At 31.3% G+C, this 11,763-nt stretch overlaps 2 protein-coding genes across 2 annotated transcripts; one reads left to right on the top strand and one right to left on the bottom strand.

Annotated features, from left to right (window-relative positions):
• The first annotated feature begins 1,828 nt into the window (after positions 1–1,828).
• On the top strand, positions 1,829–5,290 carry LOC123301057 (inducible metalloproteinase inhibitor protein-like). Its single transcript, XM_044883785.1, has 4 exons — positions 1,829–1,967; positions 4,113–4,332; positions 4,731–4,750; positions 5,094–5,290. Exons 1-4 carry the CDS (start codon positions 1,907–1,909, stop codon positions 5,288–5,290), a joined length of 498 nt encoding a protein of 165 aa, XP_044739720.1. The 5' UTR covers positions 1,829–1,906.
• A 1,529-nt stretch (positions 5,291–6,819) lies between these two features.
• Positions 6,820–10,458, bottom strand: LOC123300289 (DNA replication licensing factor Mcm2). Its single transcript, XM_044882842.1, has 3 exons — positions 10,361–10,458; positions 9,993–10,285; positions 6,820–9,732 (listed from the first exon to the last, which is right to left on the bottom strand). Exons 2-3 carry the CDS (start codon positions 10,276–10,278, stop codon positions 7,391–7,393), a joined length of 2,628 nt encoding a protein of 875 aa, XP_044738777.1. The 5' UTR covers positions 10,279–10,285; positions 10,361–10,458; the 3' UTR covers positions 6,820–7,390.
• Between the last annotated feature and the right edge of the window lie 1,305 nt (positions 10,459–11,763).

The following is an 11,763-nucleotide window of genomic DNA, read 5'->3' as shown; positions in this document are numbered from 1 at the left end:
TAAACGCAAGTATAAGGTAAAAGTATATTATTACGGGATAGTACGTAATATAACTTACCCAAAAAGTCGATTTTTAAAACATGGTGAGGTCAACAAAGACCAAAAAATAAATTTTTCTGTATCTCATATAAATTTTATCCAATTATAAGTGTGATAAATATTCATATTATTATTAATATTAATAATATGTATATTAATCAAATTTAGGCTAACTTATCAAACAAAATTTCATATTTGTGATTGAATTCATTATAAAATAATTAATTTTGCTCTATATAAAGCCGGATGCACACTTAAAAATAAGGAGTGTGGATGTATGTACCTTTGAAAATATACTAACTGGAATTGGCGAACGAAATTACCTAGAGATGGCTCTGGTGTGAATGCAATATGGCCGATATAGAGGATTTTCGTTCAAGTTGTCAAAATAAATTTTTGCATTTTTTTTTGTTTATTTGTTTTTTTAACATGGAGAAAGCCCTGGATATTAATATTGGTGATATATTTTATCTACTTGGTGGATCAGTAAGGCCGTTGATGGAAGGAGAGGCGCTTTCTCGTTCCAAAAACTTGCATTTCTGTGGTATCCAATCGAAGCAAAATAATTGTTTATTAATCAAATCTTCATGTTTGCAAACGTCGAACATCACCGAGAAACCTCATGAGATCTAAATCAAAGTGTTTGTAGCCAATGACAACAAAAAAATCGAATGCAAAGCGGGCGCGGAAAGCAAGTGCAAGCATGTTTTTGCGACATTGTGCGACAACTGACGCCTGTAGATCTTATTTTCCCACACTGGGGAACACCACAACGTTTTTCATTTTTGATAATTTCCATCTCAACAACAAAAACATTCAGCACTTGTGTAGCTGTCAAAACTCAAAATCCTCTATAATAGTTTCACTAATCCTCGCTGCGCGGCGCCACCGTATCTTGCGATCGCGAATTGGAAACAGAGTGAGAACCACCTCTCAAAGAAGATTGAGAAGGATAATAAATGCGAGAGCAATATAATATCCTGTCGCGTATTTACAACATAATAATTGCCATTTAATAAATATTCAATAATTAAACTTTACTAATTTGTAATACATGTCTACTTTAAAATATTCCTTGCAAATAAAACAATATCTAACCATTTTTTATAACTTTAACACAGAATTAATTAAACAGACAGTAGCTATTGAAGCAGCGGATTTGCGTCAATACAATCATGCGCATTGAATGCCATGCTCTGGTATTGTGTTTCTCTGTCAGCTGTTTGAATATTGTATTGTTGTCTTTGTAATCTTCTTATTGTGAAGCAAAAATGTACATACTTGGTACACGTTAGGCATATCTAGTAATAGATGGTCTAAGATATGCATAGTCCAAGAAAAGTTTTTTATGGGGGATATCACCATCCCTAATAAAAGAAGAGATTAATTCCATAAAAAAATTAAAATAATTTGTCTATACATTGGTCAGAATCTATCGATTCTAAAAAAAAAATTAAAAAAACAAATGCTGGTCCATACCTATAATCCTTTTTCCATTCCTTATAATTCCAAAATAAGGTATTTCTCCGAAAAAAAAGGTGAAGAATTGAGTCATTAGGAAACTCAATTGTAAAAAATTGCCCTATTTTACATTTAAATATATATTTGGGTAAGAAGGAAAGCTGCAGCCTCTTTACAAAATAAATTTTCCGCTGTCATTAACTTGTTCAAAAATTAGCATTATATATAGTGGTACGTAACCCTAAAACATGTTTAAAAGTTAAATGGAGTTAATCCTAGGTAATTATTGTTTACGATTCATAGGTATTTGGCTAAATTGGTATATAAATAATAAAAAATACGCAAAAAACTATTAGTTAATTAAATTATACATATTATATTTGTAGTAATACTTTAAAATCAAACAATGAAATTCTTTGTCTTTGTTGTGTTCGCGATCACAGTGTTTATATACGGTGTAAAGGCAGGTAAGAAACTAAGAACATGCAGCTTGATCATGCTGTAATTATTAACAAGCATAAGGTGTTACGTGTAGTCAGAATTTTCAAAAAATCGATTTTTTTTTTTTTGCAATTGTTAACCCGACAAATACTTTTCGAGTTGTTCAATAATTAGCAAAGGGTTCTCGGGCGCTCTGAAACGTTCGAGAGCAAGTAACTTGCAGTAACTGCAAGCGACCGGCGGATAAGGGCGCTAACGACAAAGCTCGAGAAGGTAGAATGCTACATATAGACAACATCAAATGAATATTTTGGAAGCTGCTACAATGAGGAAGAACTATTATGTGGCCCAGGAATAGATATTACTTTTCGTAAATTGAGTGTAAAGCTTCAAATGCGTTTTTCTTAAAACTATGTTTTTTGAACTAGCGACTACTAGTAGCGACTACTGCTCGAAAACCGCTCGGTAGATTTCAATAAAATTTATACAACTTTTTGAAAACATGAATTTTTTATTAACAATCAACTGTTGGTTTTTTCTCGAAAAGCTTCCATTAGGCACTAGATTATCTATTAATAAAACTAATTTTTTTTGTCCGAATGATTTTAAATGAATGTCCAAGGATTTTAGTCATGGTCACCGCAAGGAGCTTCGGTTGGAACTAGATCAACACAAACAGCCATGACTTTTAAATTTATTAACTTTTTTTTTCAATTTTCGTCAGGTTAAGTCGAAAAGATGCTATGTTTTTACTTTTGTAAAATAAAATAATTTACTGGCAAAAAAACATGCCATTTTTTCATGTCTTTGCCTACACCTAATCCCATAATAAAACCGTATAATCAAGTTCTAAACATTCATAGAAAACATTAAGATTGTATTTAAAGTTTTTCATGTTCGCATAGTTTTACAAAACCCAACAAAATTTGCATTACTAATACATTGAAAGTAGATCATATTTTCATAATTTTTCCAGCATGTGACAAAATTGTCGCGATATACAATAATTTTCCTCAATACATTTGCGTTTTTTTATACCATGTGTAGATGAAATAATATCAAGGTATACTAATTTTAGTTTCAAGTTTGTAACGCTAAAAATATTGATGCTATGAACAAAATTTTGGTATATAGCTAGCTGTTCATAAAATCACCTAAAATCCGTCTACTTTGGATTGTCTGCACGCCTGTCTTTTCGTCTGTTAACTCGATAACTCAAAAACGAAAAGAGATATCAAGCTGAAATTTTTATAGCATACTTTTAGGACGTAAAAATGAGCAACATAGGTCAATTGGATCTTGTAAACCTTTAGATATAGCACAAAAGTTTAAATGTAAAAAATGTTCCTTATTAAAAAATAAACAACTTTTGTTTGAAACATTTTTTCGTAAACATCATTGTTTACCCGCGAGGGCGCAAATTATGTTACGTGTTATATGGGAATATCAGTTATATGTGTGTAATATGTATGTATGTGTGGCTATTTAAGAGTGACTATCTTTCTTAAGTCTGTGCGTCACTGTCTATGAATCAACACTACCTATGCATGGTATTTCAACAATTAACTCAGTCAATTGTTTGTTTTCAATTGTTGTAATTACTATTTACTATACCACATAAATCATATAACCTGAAATAACCTTGAAAACCTGTATTGAAGAAATGAAAATTTAATATACTTTTATTATTTCATAATTATAAACAATTTTGCTGTAGAGCATGTGTTGCACTTATTACCTATGATAATAAAATATTAACGTAGAAAATTCGACGTGTCAATTCACAAGCTCTAAACAAGTGTAACGAATACCTATACTCTCTTCGATTATGGCAGAATCCCACCGATTCAACTTACTTTGTCTTGAATTTTATTCAAAAGTTTATGTATTGAACTGTTTTATTTTAGTTGTAATCCATTAAAAAACGATTCGTTGGAGTTGTCCAACATTTCGAAAAAAAATTGTGTAGAAATACTTTTTTTACAAACAGGGTATTCAAAGGAATATATGATTGGCACACTGCGCAAACGTTACTTTGGTATTTTTGGAACCAGGAGTGATTTTTCCATTAAATGTTTTCGCTTTGTTTCCATGCGTCGGGAATTATGAAACTTTTACCTTCATTTTTTTTGCTTATACCTATATTAAGTAAGAAAAATATTCGTTTTCAGATGAATTAGATTGCACAAGACCTAATGAAGAGTATCAGTGTGGATCTGCTTGTCAAACAACATGTTCAAACCTAGGACAACCTTGTCCAATAGTAAATATTAGATGTAATGATGCTTGCTACTGCATTGATGGTTACGCCCGAAAAAGAGATGATAATTCAGAATGTATTCCAATCTCAAAATGTAGAAAATTTTCGATTATGGGAATGATTATGGGAATGTAACGATTTTTAATGTTCTAAAATACATACATACTTTGAGATTTTTTAAATAAAATTATTTTTAAAATTCTATTATATTTATATTTATAAAATTCCCTAATTTAAGCTGTTCTTAAACAGCTCCAAATGGTTCATGGAGTAGTGGTCGGGGATGGACTAATCCCTTTTCGGTATCACAACGGACCCTTTGGTCTAAGTGTGTCTCATCCCAGGACAGTCACTCTAACCTAACCTAACCATCAGTTTTTGTCGATTTCGACTCAAAAGGATTAGTTTTTCATTAAAGATTGTGCATTCATTTGAGGCCAGAGCGGTTTTTATAGGAGCAAATGTTTCAAAGATTCAGATTTTCAAAATTTGTCCAATTTTTTAAAGTTACAAGATTATTAATCCACAGATGGCATGCTAGACGAAGATGTAATAAATCTGGATACTCTTGAAAAATCCTGACATCGCGTCGTCTTGTAGAGGTCATTTTTCGCTGCAATTTTCATTTTTAAGGGTCTATTTTCAATATATATTTTAACTTCTTTGTTAGCCAACCCTGAAAAATGAACTTTCTTTTGGTACCCTTCATATTTTTTCCATTGTTTGTCGTCATGATTTTTATTTTGTTGCATTACAAAATGGTATTTTTAGATTCAGGAGTGATTTTTCTGTTAAATGTTTTAGCTTTGTTTCCATGTGCCTGGACTTATGACATTTATACCTTTATTTTTTTTTTGTTTATACATATATTAAGAAAAATATTTGTTTTCAGATGAATTAGATTGCACAAGACCTAATGAAGAGTATCAGTGTGGATCTGCTTGTCAAACAACATGTTCAAACTTAGGACAACCTTGTCCAATAGTAAATATTAAATGTAATGATGCTTGCTACTGCGAGGAAGGTTACGCCCGAAAAGGAGATGATAATTCAGAATGTATTCCAATCTCAGATTGTAGTAGCGAATAAGTAGAATGTAATAGATTATTAAATAAGTTCATAATTTTGCGAATGCAAATTTTAAATAAAATTATTTTTAAAACTCATATTGTATTTTATTATAAAATTGCCTAATTTAACGATTTTAATGTTCTAAAATATACAAAATTTGAGATTTTCTCCGTTCAAAATATATTTTAATAAATTTATGATGATAATGTTGTAGAAAATAAATTTTATTATAATTTTAATTCAGTTAAATCAAACATTGAGCGCGCTGTATCAAAAATTAGATATTTTTTATATGTTATTTGCAATGCAAAGGCTAAGTTACATCCAAATTTTCGATCTCATCAAACGACCGGGTCATTCTAAAAATTTTGACCTTATTTCAGTTTTTGTCGATTTTGACCCAGAAGGACTGGCTTTTCATTAAAGATTGGCATTAACTCATCCACTGATGACATCATACCCGTCGAAGACGAAGAAAACGAATTATTATCGTTGCCCGTCAGGATATTCATGAAAACCTTCCTGAAATCGCAAAATAGCAGTCTACGGAAATTGTAGAGTTCTCAATTAACATAAATCAATTAAAATAACTTATCGATATCTTAGGGGTTTGATTGCAGCTGCAGCCGGGGTGATGAGAATTAAACAATGGTAATTTTTTAAATGAAAATTAACAAATTTATAAAATGAACTTTTGTATATTTTAAATTAAAAAAATAATGGTAAATAACAAATTTAGAGATTATAAATCATGTGTGTACATAACTCATTGGCATTACAGTTACATAGACTGAGTGTCATACGATTTTAAGCGTGCCAACATCTGAGATAATTGCTTAGGTCAAATCCATTGTAGAATCGAAAGAAAAAATGTAAAGTGATACGTGATAAGTATTTTTTTTAATCAAAAAGCGAAAAAGTTCTGTGAAATCACAATGCTTTATGTAAAACATTTTGTGATATGTAAATTTGACATTCAATGTATGCTTTTTTGATAAATGTCCCTATTTTCAATGTATATTTTTTTTATTAATGCCCCTAGCCGACCTAAGCAATTACCTCAGATGTTGGTTCTTTTCTCATTGTACGGAAAGATAGGCGATGCTTAATCTAAGTAAACTATAAAGCCAATGACATAACTACATATTCGCATTCCTATCGAATTAATTAATGTAACTCCAAAATTCGTAAATCTAAAATAGTTATAAAAACTTATGTAAAATTTCACGATTTAATTTTATCAACTTTGGTTTGAATCAATTAACATATGTACCTAACAAAATAAGAAATTTAAAAATAAATGAAAATTTCATTTTTTGCTTAGACCCAACGCACACTGATGATGATAAAAAAAACGTTGTTAGACAAAACGTTTCAAGAAATTTCAATCAAATTAAAACAGTTTTTTACCTACATAAAATAAAAAACCAATAGACCTTTTTCATGAAAAACAGAAACGCATTTTTAACAATAAAAACACTATGAAAAAAATTGTAAAAAAGTCACAATATTTGAAATAATTTCAAACGATTTTTCAAGATCAAATATTTGATCAGTATACGATGGCATCCAACAAAATGGTTTGTTGAGGCTTAAAATATTTTTTCCGTAAATTTTTTGTACAAGTACGTTTTGGGTCCATTAGAGTGCGTTGGATTTTAGAAAAGTACATTTAAAAATAATTAAAATTAAAAAATAATTGATCTATAGGCCAATTCTATTTATTTATAGGATGCCAATATCTTGAGAAAATTAAAGCTTATTTTAAGTGATAAACGAAACAAAAATATAAAAAGAATAGACTCACTCATATGAGATTTCCATAAGACGAATATTAATTTTCTGGTGTATTCTGATATTAGAGGAAATTTTCTACTACGGTAAATCTTGACGAACTTCTTCAAGAAAAATTTGTAATTGTATTGAATTAGAAATATATACTTTAACTCATACTCTATGCATTTTTTTCGCCCGCAAAATTTTCTCAAAATTCCTTCGTAAAGTAAAATTCGAACATGGATTAATTTTATTCAACCGCTCCACGAAATTTCTTATATAACGCTTAATCTATAAAAACTAACAAATAAAGTACAAAAAACAAATTTAAAAAAATAATACTTAAACTGATGCTTGACTTAAACTTGCAGCTTCTGGCATCGTTAAAACAATAACCTTCCGTTTTGGATCATGAACATAATAATTTTTCTTGAAAACGTCACTTTCATAGAACGGTTTTAGATTTGTGATATTAATTTGTTTGGCACGATCCATTAAATCTTTCTCACTAATTTCCACCGATGTGATTTCAGAGCCATGTAAACAACGTAAAAATGTCATTTGATCCATTGTAAGTTGCCGTAAAATGTAATATAAGAGTTCGCTGTGATCTTTCTTGTACGATAAATATTTCTGGAATGTATTTCGCATAGTTTTCATCACACTATACTTTTGTGTTTCGATAAAGCTTTCTAACATCATTCGAATCGCCATATTAACATCTCCTTCTTGGATAAAATCACGTAAATGCATACGTGCATGTGCTTCAGCCATACGAATCATACTTTCAATATGTCGTACCGTAATGGGCAAACTTCCGGTAGCTAACGATTCTTGACGTAATTGACTGTACATTTTAGCAATTTTATCTTGATCCAAATTGTGTAATTTTGGATGAACGTGTTCTCGAGCATATACAATATATTTTTTGAGTAAATCTTGCGGAATTGATATATCTTCGGTCTCGTTATCGGGTATCACAGTAGTGTCGGATTTACTTGGATGATGGCGAATATGTGACGAAACGACGAACCTGGCCAAACGTTTATCTTGCATTGGATCTGCTTCATCTCGGACAACGCACAATATATCAAAACGTGATAAAATCGGTTCAGATAAATTGACATTTTCTGAAAATGTCATACTTGCATCATATCGCCCACCTATTGGATTAGCTGCAGCAATAACGGAACATCGAGCTTGTAATGATGTAACAATTCCAGCTTTGGATATTGAAATTGACTGTTGTTCCATGGCTTCATGAATGGAAGTTCGATCTTGATCATTCATCTTGTCAAATTCATCAATTAAACAAACACCTTGATCCGCAAGAACTAGAGCACCAGCTTCTAAAGTCCATTCTCGTGATGTTGGATTACGTCGTACATAAGCTGTAAGACCCACTGCGCTAGCACCTTGACCAGTTGTAAATACGGCCCGCGGAGCAATTTTTTCAGTGAATTTTAAAAATTGCGATTTTGCTGTACCAGGATCACCGCATAAAAGTACATTGATATCACCACGAATTTTATGCTTTTGTCCAGGGTTTTTCGATTCTCCACCAAATAATGCTAACGCAAGACCTCTTTTAATATAATCGTGCCCATAAATTGATGGTGCTATACTAGCGATTATTCGATCAGCTACACGATGATCTTTGCTCAATTTAGTAATCGTTAAGATATCTTCATCGGTTAAAGATTGTACAATTTGTTTAGAATCTTTTACTATGATATGATTTGCAAGTAAAACTGTAGAAAATACGGGGAATCCATTAGCTGTATTCAAGGAACCATCATAATTGTTTGTATATATAGCCGTTATATCGACTTCGTCACCTGGCTTGCAACGATCGCATAAATCAGCAAGAAGAACACAATTTTTTGAACGAGGAACTCGACCAGCAGGAACTCGTCCAGGTGATTCTTGTACAGTAACTTTTTGATAATTACGATAAACAGTTTGCTCCATATTAATCATAAATGGACCGGTGCTCTGACATTCCGGACACGATCCAGGCTTCACTTCAGCATTCTGAGTTTGAACAAACGGGCCTAATACGTACCCACATTTATTACAATCGTATTTAACGACTGAAAGTTGTGGTAAAACACCTGTTGTCGAAGTTATAATACCATTTGTTCGTACCAATTGATTCAAATGTAGCTTTCGGAAAGTACGAAGTTCTTCGATTAACGGTAATTCCGAAATACGAACATGAATTTCAGATGTAACTCGTTCATAACTTGGAAAAATGTTTAAAACTAAACTTTTAGCAACTTCATCAAAAATTTCAAGCATTTGAAATGGAGCCTCTGGAAGGAAATATGCTAAAACATTTTCTTGATTTGCGAGTACAGGAAATTCAACGATAAATGATGACTGATTTAGTTCGCACATACGACGTATTCGATCACGATACATGTATTGACCTTTTGTGTTTGCATATGTACGTAGAAAATTACGAAATCGATTGGCAATTTCGGTACGCGGTCCTAACATTGATACCCATTCACGAATATTATATCCTTTTGTGTCTTCCAAATTGTCAATAGATTCAATCATTTCAGTATCTTCCATTTCTCCGGTCGCTGCTTTCTCAGCAGCTTTTCGTTTACGTTTAGGTGCTTCATCTTCATCAGACTCCTCATAAAAAAGTTCTCGATCATCACGACGAACGATCCCTATAAATTTATAACAAATTTTGAAATAAAACTATAATTTTTCGCTTCGGTCGTAAAAAGCATCTCTCAAGGTTACAAAGTGGCAAACGAATTGATCTTACGTAATTCCAAACATATTTTAACATTTAGTGTTGACTGATAATATTACTTAATTTAAAATAAACTTTTTCAATAAAATTACATAGGTTTTTTGGCCAGGACGGATCAAAAACTCGCAGAATCACCCAATTATGTCAGGGAATAATAACAATAAAAATTACCTTGTTCACGATCTCTTCTTCGTAATTCTGCTTCAGCTGCTTGACGATCGCCTTCAGACATAAGATCGTAATCTTCATCATCCAAATTATCAGCTTCATATCGATCGAGTTCTGGCATCGCCCTGTAATCATTCTCCAAATTATCACCAAATAATTCTTCCCCATCTTCTTCTTCTACTTCTGGATCATCGTTTCCAATAAGTGCACCTTCATCTTCAAATGGTTCGAAATCTGGTGCTGGAGAAGTCATAGCTCCTCGATCAGAAGACGGTGGCGGCGAACTCATTATGTTTCTACCATTATAATAAAAATTAGTAAATAATATTCATTGAAAATTATAAAAAATGTTTCGTACAAAATAAATTTACCTTTTTTAATATTTTTAATGCAACAAAAAATAACACAAACAATAAAATAAAATGTAAGGAACACCTGTTGCCAAAACTCACTTTCCCGCTAAAATCATTATCATGAAGATTGCATTTTAAGTTTTTTACAGGCATGTCAACATTACTTTTAATAAACATTACATTGGCTACACTGTATTCATTTGAATTCAAAATTTTGAAATTGAATATTCTAATATTTTAAATTTTGCTTTTTATATAATATTGAAAATCTTAAATGAGTTTTCAGATGTCAATAAAACTGAATTTTAAAATGTTGATTCATTAAATAATAATTAATTGGTTTATTTAGGAAAATTCCCAATTGTTTCATTGTAGCATATAATATTAGACAACCTGCTTAGCCTTTCTGCTGTTTTTAGGCTATAAACCAAACAGAATCCAACAATAATAGATAGATTATTATACAAAGAAATTCGGAATCAGCAAATTTTAATTTTGTCATAGATATGTTCAGAAGTCAATTTGGTTTAGCTGGCTAGCATGAAATACCGACTGACTATTGGACTGTTAACTTAGCGAAACATTAAATTTCTTCGCTTGAAAAAGAGCGAAATATTTTCGACAAGAAGACATATGTTGTCACTTGTACAATACTCATCTAAGCAGTTTTCTAGTTATCCGACTTTCATAATATTTTACGATATCAAAAGAATTTTCTCTACAAAAACTATGCATCTATGTATAGTGTATTGCCTATATCGACTAATATTGAGAATAAGCCAAAGTTTGATATGGTCAAATATAATGTGTCTGGTATTATTATATACTTAGGAATACTGTTGGTTTTGTGTGAAAGCGTAACAAACAAACATCCTTACTTCCACATTTATAATATTTAGGGATAGGGACGGGGATAAGGATAGGGATAGGGGTAGGATAGGGATAGGGATGACTAGATTACTCGTGCAAAATTTGTAAACCCCAGGTTACAAGGGGCACCAAAATGCCAAATTCAAAAAACAATTTCACATTTTAAGTGTTGATTATTGAAATACGAGTTAATTTTTAGAAAAAAACGGTGCCGAAAGACGATATCGCTCTACCTTGATTTGGAGGTAGTGCCGGCGCTGATGGACACCCAATAAAGGAGTCAAAATTGTTTTATAGAATGATTTCCATGGTTAACGAGTTATTTTTTGTTATGTGTGGACGTCAAACCATATCATAATAAATTTGAAAAAAAATTATCTCAGTAAAATTCAATACACGACATACTTCAAAATACATCATTAATGATAAGGAAAAGTTAGTGTTTTTGAATAATTATTTTGTGGAATTTCCTAAATTGCTTATGGCATTATTATAGTTTAAATTTTTATTTATGGGTCAATGGTTATCAACAATTGTAAACAATATTAGCA

The sequence above is a fragment of the Chrysoperla carnea genome, chromosome 5 (genome assembly GCF_905475395.1).
Source record: "Chrysoperla carnea chromosome 5, inChrCarn1.1, whole genome shotgun sequence".
In the NCBI taxonomy this organism is placed as follows: Eukaryota; Metazoa; Arthropoda; class Insecta; order Neuroptera; family Chrysopidae; genus Chrysoperla; species Chrysoperla carnea.
The sequence above is the reverse complement of the archived record's forward strand: the minus strand, read 5'-3'. Positions and strand labels throughout refer to the sequence as shown.

What these genes read in the sequence shown, in the direction of transcription:
- LOC123300289 (XM_044882842.1), bottom strand. Translation starts at nt 10,278, where the DNA reads ATGAGTTCGCCGCCACCGTCTTCTGATCGAGGAGCTATGACTTCTCCA. An exon ending in AAGAAGAGATCGTGAACAAG is followed by an intron (nt 9,733 to 9,992) that starts GTAATTTTTATT and finishes ATAAATTTATAG; the next exon opens with GGATCGTTCGTCGTGATGAT.
- LOC123301057 (XM_044883785.1), top strand. Translation starts at nt 1,907, where the DNA reads ATGAAATTCTTTGTCTTTGTTGTGTTCGCGATCACAGTGTTTATATAC. An exon ending in TATATACGGTGTAAAGGCAG is followed by an intron (nt 1,968 to 4,112) that starts GTAAGAAACTAA and finishes ATTCGTTTTCAG; the next exon opens with ATGAATTAGATTGCACAAGA. An exon ending in ATGGGAATGATTATGGGAAT is followed by an intron (nt 4,333 to 4,730) that starts GTAACGATTTTT and finishes ATTAATCCACAG; the next exon opens with ATGGCATGCTAGACGAAGAT.